At 42.7% G+C, this 21,095-nt stretch overlaps 1 protein-coding gene across 1 annotated transcript in view; it reads right to left on the bottom strand.

The window, feature by feature from the left end:
- Positions 1-21,095, bottom strand: part of spryd3 (SPRY domain containing 3) — a 39,577-nt gene that overhangs the window by 5,659 nt on the left and 12,823 nt on the right. The window contains exons 7-8 of the mRNA XM_071915522.2: positions 11,410-11,559; positions 2,921-2,978 (exon numbers count right to left, since the gene is read on the bottom strand). Of these exons, the coding sequence (XP_071771623.1) occupies positions 2,921-2,978; positions 11,410-11,559 (208 nt within the window). The remainder of the gene's footprint in view (positions 1-2,920; positions 2,979-11,409; positions 11,560-21,095) is intronic.

Raw genomic sequence — 21,095 nt, 5'->3', positions numbered from 1 at the left:
ATACATACGGTACTTGCGGGTAGAGTTAACTGGCTGGTGTTTCTATCAGTCTGTCTTTATGCCTTTTAGCATAACAAAGTTACTAACAGTGACTATGTCATCCACATCCATTTTGCCAAGCCAAGAAGGTAATATTACCCACCTACACCTACACAACATGTTGCTACTGAATCATTGCTTTTACAGTAGTGGGAACAGGTTAGGCCATGTCATTGCTATACAGTACAGAGGTTAGACTGAAGCCTACTATCGCAGGTTAGGCTCTGTGGTGCGGGTTGGATGGTGGTAGTGGCGGCAGGGCACAGCCTTCAGCTGCAGGTGTTGAGTCATAGCGCGTGTGAGTCATTGATGGGGGATCAGAAAGGGCCCTGTGTCAGGAGGGTGATAGGGTTAATGAGGCTTGCCGAGGAGCACTCACTGCCTGGATGGCTGGTTGCTCCTGATAGGGCCCACAGGGGCCCACAGAGCCCCACGGCCCATTGACCTGCAGAGCCAACCAACCCCAACACACAGGATGGAGGTCCACACTGGGCCAGTTCCCAACAAAAACACTCAGGGGCCCTCAGGTACCGTATGAGAACAGGGAGCACAAAAGCAGGCCAAGGAACTCTCAAACTATACAAGCTATACAAGAGGAGCAGGGATATGCTTGGCAGACATTTGTGTATATAACTGGAATATATTTGGAGTAAAATAATAACCTTAACAGCCAATAATACACATCACACGTGATCGAGGTCAACACTGGTCGTGTGCCCAATACAAACCCCCATAAATTAGGGTAACAAAAAAAGAGCACAATAATCAAACTGTACATGCAAACTATTAACTAGAAGAGTAGCAATGCTACACTGGAACGTAATGCATTTTCCCTCTAGGCTATGTGAAATAAGCCAAAGAAATATCTACAGCCATTGTTTTCTTGAAAGTTAATAATAACTGAACAAAAAAACAATTACATTACAAACACTCATGTACTCAGGGACAGCATGGAGCAAGACAAAAATATGCCAGTGAGCTTTCAATAGCCTATACCTACATAAGGACTGCCAGGGATATCCTGGCAGGCATTTGCCCTTCTGGATACTGAGGTCAAACACAAAAACCAACCATAAAAGTTGATGACAGAGGTACCAAACTGCATAGAAACACCTCTTCACAGCATTCTTGGCTCGCACCAAGCAGTGGAACTAAGGTAACAAAGCTCAAGTCATTCCTTCTTTAAGCAAATTCTGTGGTTATATGACCAACTGTATATAATACTGTGTGTATACATTAGGTCTTTGTCAACCTGCCAAAGAATGTCTGCATGCAATTCTTGAGGTTCCTGAGCTGTTCTGTGAAAATCTAGGATGCGTGGAGGAGCGCGGAGAGACACGAAGAAGAGGCCCTGGTTGCTGATTTTAAGTAGCTGGATCGGAGCCTGCACCTCAACCCAAGCATGGGAAGGCAAATCTCATACGCGCAGCGTGGAAAACCACATGCATCATTTTAGTCTCTAACAAATAAGATTAATGGGAGCTGTGCTGGGGCGTGCACATTTCTGTGGTGTCCAGCACACAGCAGCCAAACCAGACAGACCACAGCGCTAGACCTCTGGGACTGGCATGGTGAGCCTTTCTGAATGACTGGCCCCGTCCATCACTCAGCACTGAGGCATCATCCACAGACCCCAGTAGGACGCACGGCATCAACTGTTATTAGTATTAATGTATCCGAAGTATAAATGGAATCTGTACTGGGATATGGGGATTTAAGAGTATAAACATTAACTCGAAACATGAGTGGAATGCACACAGGGTACAAGAAAATGTGTTTTAATAGTTGATTAGGAGGTCAACTGTAAGAAAGCATATAGACTTTCCTGTAAAAATAAAATCCTACACATTTCCTAATAAAATAACAAAGGTCCTATGGACAGAATGTGACATTTGTGGTGTGTGAAACATTCAAGGTATGAACAGCTGAAATCCCCCGTGAGGGAGATTAACAACGGGATGCTTCAGACCAAAATATGGCTGATAACAGCCAGCTAGCTCCTAACTGCTTCAGTCCGATAAGGAGCAAGATCCTAACTGTGACAGTACCACAGCAGATTGTCAGATAAAGAACCGACTACCTACTGCTACTAGCTTGTTCAGTGTCATAACAACCACCTACCTAGCTCCTGCTATCGTCGTATCAGGGCAGCAGCATTTGATAGCTAATCTCTTAGCACTGATAGCGGTGGGGTGCTGAAGCCTGGAATGGCAGCTGTGGGGGGTTTTGTGCAGATGCCTGTAGAGATAATGTTCACAGGCCTGTCGTCATAAACAACCAAGACTGAACGTGTGTGGAAGCATGGAAAGATAACTTTGACTAAACTCTTTGTTTTTGTTTTTGGGGGGGGGGGGTTGGTCCGTCAGTTTGAGAGAAGTTTAGATGACCAAACTCCCACAGAGAGAGATGGAGATATGATCCTTCTCCTTGTTCCAATGCTGTTGTTGTCCGTTTGATCTGCCTTGCAATCCTGCTTGATCTCTGTCTGCGCTGGGCACCTCAACATCCAGCTGAGATGGTGCCCTGATGTTGGTGTCTAAAAGCAGCAGATAAATACTACACAGGAAGCATCTCTGATTCATTTATTTTACTCCAACAGGAGCAAACTACAGGGGGATTTCCATATGTTTGAATAAAGCAACAAAGGAGGAAATGCCAAGAGGAGGCGGACAAATGTTGAGAAATACAGAACTGTAGACAGTAGATTTGGTAGAAAATTGGGGAGAAAATGAGAGAGACACATACAAAAAGAGATAGAGAGAAAACCAAAAGCCATTAAAACATTAAGTGTGTTTCAGTGAACAGATAGAGATAGAGAGAAAGAGCAAGAGAGAGACAGAGAAAGGGAGAGACAGGGGATTTGGGGGGGTTGGGTGCTCACCTGCATGGTAGGCCACTGACCCTCGGCTCCAGCCTGGGTGCCTGTTCTTGGGGTAGTCCTGCACAGAGACAAAGACTTACACAGGTCACAAATACAGCTTCACACACATTCATTTACTATTTCAGTGGTGTCAAACCATGTGCCACGGAGGGCCAAGAGTCTGAAGGTTTTCATTCCAATCAAAGACCACAACAGGCGATTTCCTGATTAGCACACCTTCAAGGTTGGAATGAAAACCTGCATACTCTCCACACTCCATGACACGTGGTGTGACACCTTGATTTATATGTTTCAAGGATCACAAACCCCCCATTGAATAAACGCCCATATACAAAAAGGGTTCCATATAGTATCAGAAAATCTTTTGGCTTGTACCACATAGCAGAAAGTCTTTTTCATGCTCAGATTATTCTACATAGAACGTTTCTGGTGCTACAAAAGACCCTTTAAGAACACAGCAATGTCCCAAACCAAGATAGCTTTTTTAAGAACTACACTGGATTTGTACCCTAACCAAATAACCCTCCTTTTTCTGAGTATAAACACAGATACGATCGTTTTGAGAATACTGAAATGCAATGGTGAGATGCATATTTCCCCAAGTTTCATCAAATCTGATCAGTGGTGTCTGAGATATCGCATGTGACACATGGAAAAAATGAACAAAAGATGGAGCGTCTGTTGGCCAATCAGTGTAGTTTTGAAAATCATGTCTGAGATGTTGTGTGACGGACGGGCGAAAGAAGGAAGGAATGAGCAAACAAATGAACAAACGGACAGACGAACAGAGACTGATCCACAGTCCCCAGCACAAATCTGTATATCTGCTTTTGCCAACCCCAAAAGAATATAGAAAAACAAAGTGGATAAGAGAGCCACTTTACCTGGCGCTGTGTGTTTTGGGGCCTCTAATCCGGGTTCAAGGCACACTTGAAGGGTAAAGGCAAGTGTGCGCTCTTTTCCACTGTATTTTTCATTGTCTTTTTCCCCCATCAAGAGCACCTTGTTTGCAATTTCTGCCACGGTTCACACAGAGCACGCCAGCCTCTTTAACAGTTTTCACACAGAGCACGCCAGCCTCTTTAACAATTTTTTCCCCAAAAATATTGTCAATCCACTAAATGACTATGTAGGAAAAGCCAGCAGTGGGGTGACATCATCTCTATGGGCATTGCATTTTGACCGGTACAGTTTCAGATGAGGAGGTTATGTGTCAGAGTTATGAGGATTCCTTCTCGTTCCCCCCTCTGTCTTTGGATATCTGTCAGTGTCTGTGGCCTTGCTGGTTCTCCCACAGCTGAGGACGTGTCTCTGTATCTGTCTGTCTGTCTCCCGGTTTAACCATGCCAACAGAAATAACTAGTGGGCCAACATTTGGATAAGATCAGAGTGTGACTCAGAGGTAATTACCAGAGATGTTTATCTGTCCTCTAGTCTGCACCTCCATTAACGCAGGCACACACTACCAAAGAAGAAGACGAAGAGGAGGAGGAGAAGGGCGACAACACTGTGCTCCTCTTTCCTCTCTCCCTAATGCTTTCTTGCTCTCTCTCAGCCACTCTCTCTATTGCATCTCTTTTCACCTAGTATTATGTGGGGAAAAACACAGGCATACCCCACCAAAAAACTCATTGTTTATTTTTCATCTGGTCTCAAGTCAGTCAACTATTCAAACTAAGTCCATCAAAGAAACCTAAAATGCAGCAAGGGCCAAAGAAAAGATAATGGGTCAGCCTTTACATGGGAAAGAGGACTGTGGTGAGTCACTGTAAAAAGGGAATACGGATGTGATGACTGACTTTGAGATTGGAACGACAAAACTTTACTGAAGGAAATAAGGCCGATGGAATTATTACCATTAGCACCTGTGTGGAAAAGAGAACTGAGTGATAGAGAGGGACATGGCAGACAGATGGCTAGGTCGGGACAGGCAGACAGACTGTAGCATCTGAGGCCAGGACATTGGGGAAACAGCGCGATCCTGTCTGACAACCCCACTGGGGCTCGAGGAACAGGAAATGGAGATGGATGGGGGAAAGAGAGAGAGGGAGAGGGACAGAGCGAGACACCAGCAAAAAGGAAGACAGAGAGACAGGGAGGAATGCAGCTACCGCTCCAAGCCCCCAAAACCTCTTGATCCGCCAAGTCTGCTCCTCTTTCCCCTCGTCTTAACCGCAAGCCTGAGGATTCCTCTGGCTGACTGGCATGCAGGCTGCATCTCCAGGATGAGGAGAGGAAAGTCTGGGGGTTTGCTTCCTGATTGATGACTCACCGACAGTGATTTGATCAGTGATTTAGTGGCACACGCTGCAGTGAGACAATATTAAGAACGGATAAACAAATAAGGGCGGATTTATAGTGCTTCCATGTAAACCGCAGACTGTCTGATATATGGATCATACTGTTTAATGCCTCTGTTTTCATAGCTGTCTTCTTTGTAATTGTCGTGTCCATCATCTCTAATTCAACACGTCTACACAGCACGCTCTATCTATCAACCAAATATGGTAGGCAAGCGAGAACAACTGAAGCAGCACTCAAATCCCTATTCCTACCAGTACTGGTTCCAATAACGGTTATAAACAATATTTGTTTGATACCTTTCTTTGAGGAAAATCAATTGCATTTCAATATGCAAGAGAGTAAAATACTTTCTGTGTAACATTTGCATGTCGTTTATGAACAGAATCAGATTGCGCACAATAAAAAAGCCCTTTGGCTAATAGAAAACCTGTGATCCCACTTTAAGAATTCAACAGGGAATCTAAGCTTTCCAATAACTTTTGATACCTTTTCATGCCTTGTAATCAAGCAATTGTGATACATGGCAACAGAGCATTTTTTTTATGTATTATGTATTTTTCTCAGCCCTTGAAAAAACTATTTGGGAGTGTAAAAATGAAATATTAATCCTTAGACATTTCTCCTGTGTGAATATTATGATTTTTTTTCTCCAATGTGAAAATTGATTTGTTGGCCACAGGTTCTGTAAAGCACAGAGAACATTATTTAGTATGCCACCTGAAACGGCTTTCCCTCTGACAAAATAAACTGCAACCCATTGTGGTTTGGAAACTGCAATAGCTTAAGCTGTGATTAAGTTTTTCAATTAATGGTGCAGCCCTAAATCACACCCACATTCTTTTTCTGTATCAACATGTCATGAAATACATCTTGTTAACCCACTGGTCCATTTAAACATAAACTTCGAACCGCGGTCACTACCCCCGCCGACCTGCAGAAGCCATCAGCGAAATGCACGCTGCTTCCAAGAACAACAAACAGTGGCTTGTGTCCACAGCATAGCGAAAGGAAGGCCTGCAATATCAGATCCCCAGCTGCTACATCGGTGTCATCGGAGTAGCCTGCATTTCCACACTGTGGCAGAGACAACAACAAGTCTGAAGGAGTAAGAGCAGAAGGGTGCGGGCAGAGAGGAGAACCCTGTGGAAGCAGATACCCATCATCTACTGCACCTATCTCCCGGGCATTTAACAGAGCCGTCTAAAAATAACACTAAAGCCGTGGATTACCACAGATTTGAGTGTATGGGTGTGTGCGCAGGTATGTGTGAGGCGAACGAAGGAGGGAAAGTTTGATTGTGTGTGCGTGTGTGTGCGTACGTGCCCACACAACCTCCCCTATAGGGGTTGGGTAGGGACTATGTTGGGAACTAATGCAGGTCTGTTTGTCTAACCTCTTGTCATCAGGCTAAAACCACTAGCTACCAACATGAAACAGCAACCGTCACAGATTAGCCACTGATCTGGTGGGAGTGAACAGAACAATAGCCTATCTGCCTGTATGTCTATGTGTATAGTTGTAGTGTTTATTACCTCATATGTGGACAATACAAGAGCTTTCTGGACACAAATAGATACATTAAATTATGAAATTTCTTCAGTTTTTGGATAGAATACAGGTGAGGGTGGCAGAAAAGATAGTAGGGAGAGAGAGGGAGAGTGGAGTGTATTCACCTTAGCCTTAGTATAGGCTAAGGTGAATACTCTCATTTTTTCATACTGCACACATTTCATTCTTTATAGTACATATTGTTCATGCAATTTTCTTTGCCTCAATAAGCTCTACTGCTACTACTGCAGCTATTCTGCACACCCTCTTAATGCTACAATCCATACCTTTTCATACTTTCATTCATACGTTTCTACTTGCCATGCTCTAGTGTTGAAATTGCCACTTGTTTATGTCTGTATAACCCAAATTTTGCTATGTTCTTATTTCTAGTTTTCTTTGCTGTATCCTATTACTATTAGCTGCTGCAATGGCCCAATTTTCCTATTGGGATCATTAATGTTTCATCTTATGTTATACTATGGAGTGCCTCCTAAATTGTTGTTTGTGTTGGTGTTTGTTCTGCCAAATCAGAGGCCTTGGCACAGGGACGGCTCCTTTGTTCTGTCCTAAACGGACTTAGGTAGAATAAACACGTTCGCAGGAGCAGCAGTCAGAACGGTTAGGAGGACTGCTGCATCATGGGAGGAAGAGGAAGAGAGCCGTTCCCAGGACCCGGTCCCGGGGCATACCAGGACAGAGGAAATACTGCCATTCCAGTCTCCGGAGTGTTTTTGTTTTTTTTGTCTGTGAGAGTGCAAATTGCAATGTCTGTGTGTGTGGCTGTATGTCGGCGTCTATCTATATGAGCATGAGAGAGAGAGAGAGAGAGAGAGAGAGAGAGAGAGAGAGAGAGAGAGAGAGAGAGAGAGAGAGAGAGAGAGAGAGAGAGAGAGAGAGAGACAAGACAGTCATCAGAGAAAGAGAAGGTTAATTAAGAAGACAAACTTAGAAAACGGTCACCATTTCATTCACAGACACTGTGGTGGCTGCCAACTCACATATCTGCCCCTTCACTCCTCCATTGTCACTCTTCTATCACTCCATCTTTCCAAATTCAACCACAGGCCCCTATCTGCCTCACCACCTCCCCATCCTCCCCATCCTCCCACTGTTTCTCGGGGATGTGATCTTTCAGGTTTTTTCAGGATTTCAGGGTTTGTTTTGGTTAACTTTAACATTAATTTCTATTGGGAGATGAGAGTTTTCCTGCACTTTTTCCTGTGTTTTCATGTTCCTAATCACTTCCTGTAATTTCTCTACCTTTCTATTTCTAGGCCTCCACATCTCCTGTGCTACCCCACCACTGCAGCCCTCCGCACCTCCACGCTACCCTCTCTACCCCCTCCACTCTTCCACCCCATAACTAGGTCTGGATCTCTCTTTGTCCCACACCCTAGCAACCGCTGTGTATACCGGATGCAAAACAGCCGCGCTACCAAGTGTATGCATGCTGTACATTCATCTAGACTCTTATCTTCAGCGGAAGGAGAGAGAAAGCGAGGGGTCACGTCAGGTCTAGGTATTGCAGTGGGGTCATAACAGATCTTAGATTACGCAAAAAAAATTTACCTTACACAAACAAGCATACAAACTTCATAGCACAAATTCCTCTGACTTCCCTGCAGGAAAGGAAATTGGCCACAGCGGCTTCGGGGGATTCAAAATTCACCAGTTGCTTTCACCTATTTAGCAGCCAAATTTATTTTAAGGATATTGGTAGTTTCCATCCAAAGTGGCTGGTCAAGTAGACAAATTTACCAGCCATAGCCAACATATACCATTGATTATCTGGTAGCAGGTGTTACTCTCAATCTGTTGCTGCACGCTATTATATGCTGCAGTACATGGGTGTCTTGCCTGCATCACATTAGGGCTGTACCCACCTGAACACATTCAGAGCCATGTTAGGTTACAGCTATAACATTGTTGATGAATCAAATAGTTTACTTAAAGGAATAGTTCATGTGTTTGATGAACTATTCCTTTAATAAAACAAATCTGTAAAAATACTTTTGCCATTTTTTCCTGCAACGGAACCCAGTAAGTCAAACGGCCTCTTACAGGTAGTAATAGTAATGTCATAAACGTGCTGTGATTATCTGAAACACCACACAACTCAAAGAACATGGGAAAAAATCATCAAACATGACTTTCGCCAAAACATTCTTGGTGGAGTAAGAACACCCAACATTAAATGTGTCACTTTGCTTAAGATGTGATTGGCTACTGCAGATGTTACCACCAACGGTGTGTAATATGATGCAGCAGAGTATGACTCGGCTCTGATGCAGCATACACCTGGGTGTTATATCATGCAGAGCGAAAGACAGGCAGAGGGGAGAGAGAGAGAGAGAGAGAGAGAGAGAGAGAGTCCCTGTGTGTGTGTGTGTGTGTGAGAGAGAGAGTGTGTGTGTGTGTGTTATAGTGGATAAAAATTGAGTACACAGTTGAGCCTTCAGTCAGCAACCAAGGACAAACGCAGAAATAGACAACAGACAGACAGACAGACAGACAGACAGACAGACAGACTTGTGCAGTATGCAGGGGACTGCAGGGCATTAACGAATTAATTTGTGTTTGTCTTCAGGCTCGCTTTCTGACCACAGCATACTATGTGAAAAGGACCAACATGCAAAGCAGCGACTGCTGTGGAGTAAACAGTCATTACCCAAGGCCTTCAATTTGCTGCTTTATCACCTCTCCTGGCCTTTAGCTTAATGTCTTTATAATGAAACCCAGATGCAGGGAGAGGAGGAGGGGAGCGAACGAGAGGAGAGGAGAATTCTGGCTGAGGGGGAGGTAACAGGACTCGAGTTATCACCACTCAACTTCTTCCTCACTGTCTGGGAGCTGTCTGTGTGAGTGTGTATGTTTCTATGTGTGTGTGCGAGTGTGTAGCCTTGCTCAGCTCCATCACAGGATATTCTAGTGGTTTTGTCTGTATTTACAGAAAATAAGTCCAGATCACACTGGTGGATGTGGAACATAACGTGATTTAAGGGCTTTAAGGGCAAAATATGCATGTTGATGGACAATATTCCCTTCAGCACAGAGGGATGGAGATATGAAGATAGTAACTGGACTGCTGTAACAATACTGTTGGTTATAACTGTTGGCAAAGTTGCTCATTTACATTGCACCAAAATATTAACAGTGTATATGGCCTAAAGTGTTTCCCTGGTTGGCCTTCTTGAATCCCCCAGTATCTCTCCTCTACTAAAATATACTAGACACAATTCAGGTATTTACAGAGTTCTGCTGGAGTTGATATGGATCCCTCTTTATGCCTATTAGCATATTGAGTTATTGATTCTTTACAATCTGACGGTGGACACAGACAAATATGTAAAAGTCAACATGCCTAATATGAGAGGCTAACAATTATACATATTAGATGTTTATATTTGGTTCACTGAAATCTACGAGACAGGCACAAATCTGTACTGTGCAAGTGTGTTTTTCCTGCTCAGCCCCTCCTCTCCATACGAGTCTATAGCTCTCTTTGTCTTAATATGTCATTAATCGAGCTGTGCATCCCTCTGTCCCTGTTCTGTAAAGCGCCTCTGAGTCCTTGAAAGGCGCTGTACAAGTTTCATCTTTTATTTTTGTTATTAAAAAGGGGCAGAGTTTTGACCCTGGGAGAGATGGTGCTGGCTGCTCTCCACAGGCCTTGGCTTTGGCAGTCGCTAATATTTCACATTCATAATGCTTTCAAGGCTAAACCCACGGGGTGTAAAAATTCACAAATCATGACCCCATACAGTCTGAAAAATAGTTCCTGAGTTAGAGCCTAGAATAAAATTGGGTAAAAATGTATTGCAAATAGGCTTTTTGAGAGAATCCATCTATCACCAAGTATTCCTCCCTGTCAAAGTGTTTAGATCTGTCCTTCAGTGAAATATGCTCAGTAACTAGGATTGGAAACATTCCTGTGTATTTGGTGTAATCAGTGGCAAGAGCCTTGACTATTGCTTTCTTTATACTTTACTTTTACTTACTATACTTTGTTTTGTTTTTTTCAGAATTAGCTTCAAAGGTTCACCCAAAGTCCACTGTCACTTTATGCTTCTCTTCATGTGTATCAGTCTGATTCAGTCCCCAAACATCTATAGTTTGTCTCCGTTTCATTCTTCAAAGCAGGTTATTACGGTAATAGTAGCTTGCAGAGCTGCAGTGCTAATGTTGAAATGGGAACCGCATGTGCATTCTTTGGAAAAAGAGATGAGGGCTCAAATGAGAGGTGTTAAAATTTCTCTAATTGTTTTTTCCTCTTGGTGGTGTTTCATCTTCCCAAAGCAGGCCATTAGATCCAAAGAGCATGGCTAAGCTGCTGGATAATGGGAAAGAAAGTAAAGCTTATGACTGTGCTGCTACTTTTACTACTAGTACTTCTGCTACTGCTATTACTGGCCTTTCTCCATCTCAAAAAGTAATATCAAACCCTGAGCTAATAACTTATGCTATGAACTGTGAACATTGTGTCTCTTTGTGTCTAGGTGTATGTTATGTAAAAAAGTGTGTATGATATAAAAGTGAGGGAAAGTAGGGGAAAAAAAGGTAATAATTTGTTTCTCTGCTGAGGATTGGTGTGTAATGGCGTCCAAACTTGTGAGTGCTGTTCCTAGAAAGCTCACCCTCCTCGCCAGGCCCAAAGCAATGTAGCACTTCTCCCCAGCGTCGACTATCTCCACTTCATAGTAGTGGCAGCGGGTGGTGAGTGGCTGGCGGGCCTGGGCCAAACCCACGTCCATGATGCTCTTTCCCTTGCCAACATACTCCAGGAGCTGAGGACAGAGGAGGGAGGACAGAGGAGGGGGGGCAGAGGAGGGGGGGCAGAGGGAGGGAGGAAGAAAGAGAAGGATGGGGGGTTAAGAGGGTCAAAACCGTTAACAAGCTGATGTTATTGACTCATGCTGTATGTTTAAAAAGAAAGCCCATAAAAAGGGGGCTAATTAAATGTAAACATGGTAAGCTACAGAATCACATTATACCCTAAGCTGCTGCCCAAGTATTTGTTTCTTATTATCCGGGACCCAACAAACAGTTGTTGTTTTTTGGAGAGTGGCTAGTCCAGTCGCCTTTCGTGTTTTATTCTTTAATTATACAGTGGAAAAGCATAGATAGAGACACAGCAGATAAAGGATTCGATCCTAGGCAAGATGTGGTGGAGGTAAGGGACTTAACCACCTAACTAACTCTTGTGTGTCCTAAGCAAGTGGGCGCAATGATAGATTGGCACTTCCAAACCCAGTCGAAACTACTCTGAACCGCCCATTGTGACTATCCTACAAGTATGAACAGCCACTTGAAATTGCACGTACACGAGGATAATGCCATCACTTTTAGGTCTACTTTGGTCTTAGGCATCCAAACAGATGAAGACGGGCGGGTTCGGGTGAGTAGGTGGGCAGCTAGGCAACCACAAAGCCTTTAGGCTCAGCAGTGTTTCTGTGCCATGTGAGCACATGTGTGTAACGGAGAAGAATACGCCCCCAGTTTGAAAGGCTAGGATGACAGACAAGGTGGGGGTGGACAAAATTACTTGTGCATTAAGCCTGTGTGTGCACGTGAATGTTTGCGTGTGTGTGTGTGTGTGTGTGTGTGTGTGTGTGACGCCACCTGGGTGTGCTATGTTCCACAAGCTAGGCACATGAAGGGCACACCTGATGGGAACAGCTATTCAAGAGCTACGTCAAAAGTCAGTCAATTAGGTTATTACCATTTTCCCTTTTTGTTATTGCCTGTTGCTTGGTGATCCATCAAAGTGGAAATAACTCTGAAATGCAGCTGAGGCAGTCAAAAAGTTTCATTTCAGGCTCTGAGCTTGACTGAAAGATCATACCAGTTGTTGAAAACAGTATTTGTGCAGTACCTGTGTAGCAATATATTAAACTCGATTATGTTAAATACCAGCTTAGGTTAATTTGAGGAGATCAAACATACAAGAGCTGGTAGATAAATGCTGTCAAACCCTGCCCACACTAAGGAAAATGCAAGACTTGTGTTATAAATAGGTTTAGATCTTGTGGTTGGCAAATGCCACGGTTTGCAATGGTTTTCTTCATCTCACAACCTTTGGCTGTGGTTCAGGCCATTTTCTATGCTCTTAAATTCTGTTCAACCATTGCTGTGTACATTTCTAAGTATTTTTGTAACTTTTAAATTAAGAACTTACATTATTAAAGGACAAATATGACACCAACCACTGATGCTTTGTCACACCACTACTGGCTTTGTTTCCATAATGATTTATTGGGTTGAAGACATTGTTTTTGATACAAGGTTTCACATGAGAGCTAAAGGTAAGTTTTACGCCTATTTAGTGACAGAAAAAACCCCTGATAATTTGTAAACAAATTAACATTATGTAACGTTATGTGACGTAACGTTATGAGTTATGATAGGCTTAATTTTAAGTTATAAGTTCTAAGTAGCTTGGGAAGTCTTCATGGACAATTACTGCAAAATAATTGTTAAAAAATAAATGATTGTTAAATGATTTTAACAGTAAAGTATTACAACATATCTATTTGTATGTAGCAAAGATTTACAGTAATGTCTGAGTTGTGTGTTCTGAAAAAAAGAATATATATATATATCTCAAGCAGACCACAGAAGTGACCCTGACCCCTGCATTTTCCATACACTCTTAACAAAACCACTATCTGCTTTGTGCAGTGGAAATATTTCTCATAAGGCACGTAACTGTGAGAAAGCACAGCTATAGGTGGTTGTTTGTCTCTGATTTGCTGTGGGTCAGGCTGGTGACACAAGAGAAGACACGAAAAGAGGAGAGGAGAAGAGCGATGTGGGCCATAAAAACTTACACAAGTAGAGGAATATATATATTCTGTCCTGGGTGAAGTAGTCTCAAACGGAATCTGCACATGGAAGCTAAATATAACGATAACAAAATATAACGATAACATTTGACCTGATTGTTTATTTAAGGACAGTAGAAAAAGATAGTAGTGGTGGAATGGTTCACAAAACCCACAATTTAGTACATACCTCAAATTTGGGGATACAATTAAGTACATTTTCAGTACAGTGAGGGAAATTTAAATTCTAATGCTGAATTTGCTATTTTGTATATTGGGTGGAATGAACATTAACTAGTTACTAAGTTTAGCACTTTAACTTTTTCAAATAGCCTAGATAGATGACTTATAAAATAATAAAGTAAATAAAGGATTTCGGGTTCCATAATTAGCTCTGTGCAGTCTAGCACAGAGAGATGGCTTCCCTGACACAACATCCACAGATGGTTTGATAGCAAATATTTGTTTTAGATAGATTAAGTTGATAACACAATAAATTAGCCCTGTGATATTTCTAATGCCATGGTTTCACATTTTAAAGGACAAAACGATTGGTAATTGGGAGGGTTAGGGTTAGACTAAACTAAAAGGAACCAGACATGAGCCTGGAACCCCGAAATGACAACAACACTTGCAGTGGGCTTTAACAAACTGAAATTTGGGGGACATCAAGTGACATCAAGCTCAAGTTAGAAATTCAAAGGAGGGTGTTAAGCCAGGGTTTCACAGTCAGTAATGTTATTTCTTGTTTGTAGCCCTTGTGAGTAGAATTCAGCTAATGCTAGTTTTCCCATTTGTTTTACCCAAGAATAAACACAACCCACCTGTTTAAGTGCTTATCCCTTTCCATGTATTCACATATCTTAACAAATATTGAGATGACATCACAGAATTAATCATTTAGAGCCAGAGGCTACTGCTAATTGACTTAGATACTAGCTGTCAAGCTTGTTGCATAAAGCTGATCTATTGCAGCCAAGTAAGGTTACAGCTTGCAGAAATATTATTCTCAGTGTATTCAATGGTCAAGGTCCATAAGTGACAAATTCAAGAGTAATGAAAATAACAGTAAACACAGCCAGCAATAGTTTAGCTTTTAGGCTGTTGATTTTGAAGCGACATGCAGCCATTAAACTGAATGTCATCCTGTTCACATGTACGTCCCAAACCAAAGTTGTGGTACCGACTTTGGTGTGGGACGCACTTTATTCATCATGTACTGTTCCACTCCTAGTACACTAACAGGTTGTAATTAAAGGTGTAATATTGTGTATCTATCAGATTATTCGCCATAATGGAAGAGTATTTGTGCTACTCAATTTATCCCAATGTCCCATTGTAAATAGATGTTTCATTACTGCACATTACTTCTCGACAACGCAAACCTCTTCACTTCTCAATCTGTGCAGTGGTACACCAACTGGAGCCAAAACCTTTGAATTTCTTTATAAAGCTCACACCTAACAATTGCTAAAGTGGATAACAGTTACGGTGCAGCATTGAGAGCTTTCAACTCACTAGCCTCCACTTTGTTTGTTACATGCTGTCCTGTGTTTTGTTCTCTCTTGTCTCCTCAACCTCTTCAACTTTCATGCCTGGACAGTTGCCGTTCTTTTGGAAGAGGAGGGAGTTTCAGTGTGATGAGCATTCAGTCACACCTTTTTGCCTCCGTGCTGCTGAGTAATGGAGGGGGGAGAGAGACAGGAAGGCAGAGAAAGAGAGACGTAGCCTTGAGCAAAGCATGCTTCACTGAGACTGCTGACAGCACTGCCCACACCTCTCTCTCTCTCTGTCTCTCTCTCGCTCCCTCCTGTCATTCTGCGTGGTGAGAGTGGTGGTGGTGGTGGTGTGCAAGGCCATGTTTTGTTGAGCTGCTGCCTGGGAAACAGATGTAACGCCCAGAGAGTGGTCCTTCCAGTTTCCTGTCACACCTAATGGGGGAACTTAAAGAAAGGTGAAACTGAAATGAAGGAACCTCTTCTTTTATGTGGTTCACACTTCGCGACCAAGCCCTGACCTGGTTAGACATCCCATAATAGTTACTGGAACAGTGCTACTGTCGAGAGAACAGTGGAGGTCCTCCAACTCAGTGACTTATTTTTGTCTTTATTGCATTTATTTCACTATTTTTTGTGATTGTTATTTTCATTACCTTGCTTCTGTCCTTTTCCTGGTTCTGTTTCTCTGTATATCTGTCATCTGTCCAGTGGAGGTACTAAAAGGGATTCATAAGGGGTTTTTTTTGTTTTGTTTTGCTCTCCTGCACATTTCCTAACAACTCTAATTCTTCTCTTACTATAAACCTGTATATGTGTGTGCTGTTAAACTTAAATATGGAAATAAAAAGAATCGGAATGATCTGGGCCAAAGGTGGCACCATAATTTGGAAAAGGCATTAGCTGGCCTTGGCCTTGAAACAGAGGCTCTGATTCCCTGCTCTAATTCATCTCTCAGTTGAGTTGGATGCCCTCCAGTAGCTAAATCTGACTTGTCCATCAGTCACTTTTTTGCGCAGCAGGCAACCAAGATGAATATCTTGATGGACTGAAACAAAATTACTGTCATAATGCCACAGTTGGTTACAGCCACTCTGTCATTGCTGCTTTTGTATGGGCCAACAGCGAACAGGTGATGTTTGTGCTGAATGCATCCACTAGTGCTGAACGGTGTTAAAATTACTCTACCTAAACCGTGTCATGGCTTTGTTTACATTACAATGAAAAACACTACATTGGCTCTTTCCTCTAAGCCATAAATTACCTTGAACAAAACCGCTACAACTCACAGCCACCTATTCATTAAAAGTTCACAGATATTCAAAACATCGGAATGAGAGCTGATGTCTTCAAACTCAACTCAAATGCCAGGTTCTTAGGTAACAACTCAAACACCATATTTGCAGTGACTGTCACTCTTTGTGTGTGTGAACACATGTTTACATGATTGTGAAGAACTACATCCAAACAAATCAATCATTCACGACAATACTTTAACATCTGTCTCGTGTAGGCATGTAACATTGCATATGCTATAGCAGGCTCTTGTTGGGGGATTGACCTTGTTTGAACTGGGTTAGGAACTTCAAAGAAGCACTAAGCACCCAAACAATATGCAAAACCAAAACACAACCTGTCATTACCGCAGCACTGACACAGCTAGTAAGCGGGGTGAAGTTAGGTGAACGAATATTTACAGTTAGGAGACAAGCTGATATTATCCTGAATACGTTCAGCATGCCTTGAGGCAACTACCCCACCCGCAGCAACACTGTATTTAAAATGCTGCGGGAGCATGAATGACTACCTTTTTGTTCTGACTGTGATCATATGCGCCATGACACACTGGCAATAACTTTTGAATACTCTGCTACGGCCAAGAGTTATTTCATGAAACAATGCCCAACAAACAACAATAGACTTGAACAGTCACTTTGCAGCTTTAATCAACCAATCCTCCCTCCAAGCTTTCCTTTGAAACCTGGGAGAGCCAAGGGCCCACATAGTTGCCCTCCACTGACACCTCATCACTCACTGGCCATGTGGAGCTTTTCATCACCTTTTAATACACTCCATTTTATTATCACCATTACCACTGCTGGGAGGATGTTGCCCAACTTAACTCGTGGCTCCAATGCCAGCATGTACTGCCGCTACCACTGATTTCTTTGGATGGGTTACAAAGTCGTAAAAAGTTAAAGTTTTACGGAGAGGTTGTCACTGCTGGAAAAAGCCCTAAAGTTATTCTTGGGTAAGACCTAAATGGTACCGGAGAGGGGATGCCATGAAAAGATGGCAAGGTGCGCAGGTATATCAATAAAGAAATCACAGTTTAGTATTCTTCATAGTGCCAAAGTGTTGTATGTTAGTGCTGGTTGAAACAAGTGCACTATTCAGGGGGATGAGGAAGGTGTTAGGTTTTACAAAAATCCAAGTCTCCAGGAAGGTCCAATACCATTGTCCAGAGACTAGGCCTTGAAATAATTGCGAACAGCTTCCATCCTAGCCAAATTTGCAAGATCTGGGTTCTCCAAAAAATGTGACGTGAGACTTGAGAAGACGTGACATTTTCAGCATGATATTCCAAATCTGTATAAAAATAGAAATCTGGCCAACATCTTGCAGTGTGCGTCCAACATCAACAACTGTGTGACATAAAAACATTGGATAGATGCTATCCAAATTGGGGGAAATATCCCATAGCCTTTCAGTGGGATAGGTTTGAGGAAAGCTATCAGAAATAATACACAAGTCGATAAGAGTATCGATTTTTTCCCCTTCTGAACAAGGACATTGCTAAAGCCTCAGATGTTCCTTTCAAGAAATCCAGTGAAACCCTCTCTCCTGCCTCCTCTTTATATTCATCTATTCCACAGAGACACTCACATGAAAAGTAAATTCTGCTGAAGACTTTTCTTCAGATGAAAAAACAGCTGTTACATAAAGGTGTGAGTATCGCACATTATTACACACTGTGACATAACAGAAACTATTTTCAAGATAGAGAATAATCAGCACTATGATGAACCAATGAAAGACAGAAAATAAAATAAACTTTTCTCTTCTCTCTAAAATCCCCCAGCTGGGGCCATGAGTGACCTAGATATAATTCCTCTGCTCTCCTCCCCACAATGCGATATTAAGAGCATAATTGTCTGCAGCAGAAGCTCCGTCCTGCCCTCCCCCCCACACTGCTAATCTCTACTTACCTCCAGGGAGGCGCAGCTCACAATCAGTTTTATGTGATGATAGCTGAAAACAAATGAGCTGCATGGTACTGTAGGCCTGGGGGGGCTCTTGCACACAAATCTGTCATCTGACAGTGCGTTATTGCCTCTGCAAAAAGAATCAGGAGTTATGGGGAACCTCAAGAGAAGACAAATGTGAAACCCGAGTAAGAGAAGGAGAAACTGAAAGTGTATAGATACAGCAGGAGGGCAGAGCCATATTTTTTGGGTGAGGACATCCAAGGGGAGTCTCAAGAAAAGACGAAATGTGAAACTGAGCAAGTGAAGGCGAAATGAAGAGGAAAACATGTAGATGAAGTAGGAGAGCAGAGTCATATCTTCTGGTGAGGACATCCGACAACTAGGCTACCGTATGTCAAGCAAAATACAATCTGCAGCAGTTTCCCACTGAGAGCTGCTGCTACTGTTTAATTTCCTTCCCTAAGCCAGGCTGATATTTAACAAGCTAGCACAATAACACAATAAAACATGAGCATAAATAAACATACAAAAATGAGATATCACTCACTACCATCTAGGAGTGGCTGTCATAAATGATGCAGACAAAGCAGAGATTTTACTCCAGTCATCTTGTCTAAAAGCAGGTCCGGTCCGGCCCAGCCAGCCAGCCAGCCAGCCAGCCAGCCAGCCAGCCTCCAGTCAGTCCGTCGACCTCCCTTAGATTAAGTCAGTCCTAGCTTCCTCTTTTCTCACGCTGCTCAGTTCCTAGAGCTGCAGGCGACAGTGATGGTGCCATTGCTGGGCCTGGCTGATGGCAACCATAACAGCTTGATGGGAAAGTTGTGAACTTTCATCCATCAGATGAAACAGCAGTGTCATGGTGGGATTCATGACTATTGTTCCCAGAGGAAGGAAGGAAGGAAGCAGGCAACCTTAGTGGGGCGTTGGTACTGCAGCTGGCTCTGGCAATTGGAAAAGGTGCAATGTGGAATGGAGCCATGATGATTATTACAATCTTGACAATGACTGGTGTTGTTCTTCATACTAACTTAACTTCACATGAGCTCAAAGTGGGGGAAAAGAGGAGAGGAGGTCTGGAGTGGACACTGAACTGTGTGGCAAAGTCCATTTGGAACTGAAAGTGTGCAAAATGGTACAAATGATCAACCCTTAGAGTACACCTCAGTCAAAAAAATCCAAAGCTAATGCATTTCAAAATAATTTTGTAGCATAACATTTTTGGCAAAAAGTGAAGTGGACAAGGAGGGTGCCCACATCCTGAGGAGCTTGTATCTCCACATGGAGAGAGGGAGGAGGGCGTGAACGTGAGATATGGGCGACGAGGGAGCGAGAGTAGGCTTGGGAAAACTGATAACTGCAGACTCAGGTGCTGTCCACTTACTTGCCCGCCCACTCATCCGCAGCTGAGGGGATTAAGTTGGTGGGCACAGCGACTGCTGTGGCAACAGGAGGCAGAGGATTGGCGGCTCGTGTTCGCACTGAGCCGCACGTACGCAATGCAGGGCCAGCCAAATGCCTCGCAAGAAAAACAGATAAAACAATATAAAAAAAATCAAACTGAGAGATCACTCAACGAGTTTCAGTTTGACTTTTTATTAATCTGATGTCATTCAAGTGGATTATCAAACATATTGTGTTTGCCTAAGACAATCATGACAAAGGCGGAGAGAATAAATCTAATGAATCTAATAAAAACGAATGTAATATGTACCATGAAGTAATCACTGTGAAATCTTATGCGATTAAACAAGTCAGATCACCTGTAAAAGCACATTAAATTTATTGGTGTTAAAAGAAAGCCTTGGAGAATAAAGTTAACAGATTAATCAAATCTTTATAAACCGTGTGAGAGTGGCTTGATTTATCAGAAGAGCTCAGACTCCAAGCAGCTGTTCGGTGCTACACTAAGAAAGTCAACGAGTTCAGTGCATATTTTCTAAGACATTCTGAAGACACCTGCGGTCACTGAGGACATGATGTGTTGAGTTTTACTGTGTTAACGTGTGTGAAGGATAGAGGGGACAGAGGAACATCATTTGTGCTCTTGTGATCACAATGGAGAGAAGCTTTTGTTTCTTTTCAAGTGATGTTACCATGTGGGAGATTTAAAAAAAAAAAAAAGTTGAGGATGTCTGCTGCATTGGCAAGCGTCACCAGGTTTTGTTTACATTTTGCATAATGACGCACTTGCTTTCACCACAAATCGAACTGCCAGTGAAACTCTTTATGGGCTAAACAGAGCCACCAAGGGCACAGCCATTGAATTAAAATTCACTCCATTTACTTCAGTTTTCCACTCAAATATGTGCATGGGGGGAACAGTATTCATTACCCTGAACAAATGGCCTTCAGATGAGTGATAAAAAGTTGAATGGAAAAAAACAGCATAGAAAAATAGAGATGTTTTAATGAAAAGGTGAAGGAGGCCAGAGTGAAAAAAGAAACTAAACTTCTTGAATGGGATGCTCAAACTTTTCTTTTATACCAACTTTATCAGAGTTGTTTCAAGGATAACCGACGAATGATGCAAAGGCAATATTTGATGATGATGGAGTGGGAAGAGAGGGAGAAGGAGGGAGACAGAGAGAGCGAGAGAGAGACAGAGAGAGTGAGAGAGTTATAAAACAGAAAAATTTAGGCTTGGATAGATTAGCGCGAGACGGGGAATATTTGGCTAGGTAGGCATGATGACAGTTGGCAGAAAGCTGGGATCTGATACCCACTTATCTAAACAGGAGCGGCCATCCCGCCGACTGCAATGTAAACAGTTCACAAAGGCAAAGACTCAGCTGCA

This window comes from Centroberyx gerrardi, chromosome 14, assembly GCF_048128805.1.
Source record: "Centroberyx gerrardi isolate f3 chromosome 14, fCenGer3.hap1.cur.20231027, whole genome shotgun sequence".
In the NCBI taxonomy this organism is placed as follows: Eukaryota; Metazoa; Chordata; class Actinopteri; order Beryciformes; family Berycidae; genus Centroberyx; species Centroberyx gerrardi.
Note: the sequence above shows the minus strand (reverse complement) of the source record. Positions and strands in the feature narration are given on the sequence as shown.